Below are 1,102 nucleotides of genomic sequence, written 5' to 3'. Positions count from 1 at the left end.
GCTCTAACTTTCCACCCCTGAGGATTTGTTACTTTTGTGTACTTGATTTATAGTTCCTAGGTATGTTGTATATAACTTGTATATAGGACGATAGAGCACTCTCTATAGAGGAAACCCTATACAGGGTTGGAATCAACTCGACGGTACTTAACAACAACAACATAGAGGAAACAGGAATCCTGGCGTGGCGCTGTGGGCTAATGCATCAGATTGCAGAGTCGCTTGAACTGCAAGATCAGTAGTTCACACTCACCAGCTGCTCCTTGGAAACCCTAGACAGGGTTGCTTTGGGTCGGAATCGACTCGATGGCACGTAACAATAGCAACATAGAGGAAATGAATAACTAAGTTCCTTTACTTTTCATTCACATCAACTGGAAAATACTTCATTAATGATGGCCTTCTTATTACAGGACTCACTGACATTCGACGATGTAGCTATGAAGTTCACCTGGGAGGAATGGCAGCTCCTGGACTTGGCTCAGAAAGACCTGTACTGGGACGTGATGCTGGAGAACTATAACAACCTAGTGTCTGTGGGTGAGCACAACTCTCCTGTCATTGGCTTTTCCTTTCTCAGCTTCTGAAACGCTTGGAGAGCATGTGGTATTCTAAAGTAGCGTTTTTCTCAGTTCACTCTAATTTAGCGGGGATTTTCTTCCTACTTCTGACAGAAAAACTCTTAACTTTGTACATTTGAAGGTTGATTTTTCTCAAATACAACATGCAACCTTTACCATCCGGAGGTCTATTTGGTGTGTCTCAGATTCTCTGATTTCCTACGAACAGGGTATAAAGTCAGCAAACGCGATGCACTGTCCTGGCTGGAACAAAGAGGAAAAGCATGGTTTACGTTGGAAAAAAGCCGTAGTAGAGTCTGTTCAGGTGAGTGAGGGGAAAGCGTAGGGGATGGATGTGGAGGTGACGTTGAAGTGAGAGGCCGCGTCACATCTCTGAGCGCTGTCTGAAGAGACATGAAAATTCCTTTGTGGAGCTTCTCCTCACATGAGACCTCTTTTTCGTTCTACTTGTTTTAGAGAAGTTGATACTCTCCTATTGCTCCTGAGGTCAGATCCCTATAGCTACACCTGGAGATATATAT

General features: G+C 43.8%; 1 protein-coding gene across 1 annotated transcript in view; it reads left to right on the top strand.

Moving 5' to 3' along the window:
• The first annotated feature begins 416 nt into the window (after nucleotides 1-416).
• The window catches only part of ZNF649 (zinc finger protein 649), a 19,270-nt gene continuing 18,584 nt past the window's right edge, over nucleotides 417-1,102 (top strand). Inside the window, exons 1-2 of the mRNA XM_006868342.1 lie at nucleotides 417-540; nucleotides 790-885. Of these exons, the coding sequence (XP_006868404.1) occupies nucleotides 441-540; nucleotides 790-885 (196 nt within the window). The 5' untranslated portion in view covers nucleotides 417-440. The remainder of the gene's footprint in view (nucleotides 541-789; nucleotides 886-1,102) is intronic.

The sequence above is a fragment of the Chrysochloris asiatica genome, unplaced genomic scaffold (genome assembly GCF_000296735.1).
Source record: "Chrysochloris asiatica unplaced genomic scaffold, ChrAsi1.0 scaffold00116, whole genome shotgun sequence".
NCBI lineage: Eukaryota > Metazoa > Chordata > Mammalia > Afrosoricida > Chrysochloridae > Chrysochloris > Chrysochloris asiatica.
The sequence above is the reverse complement of the archived record's forward strand: the minus strand, read 5'-3'. Positions and strand labels throughout refer to the sequence as shown.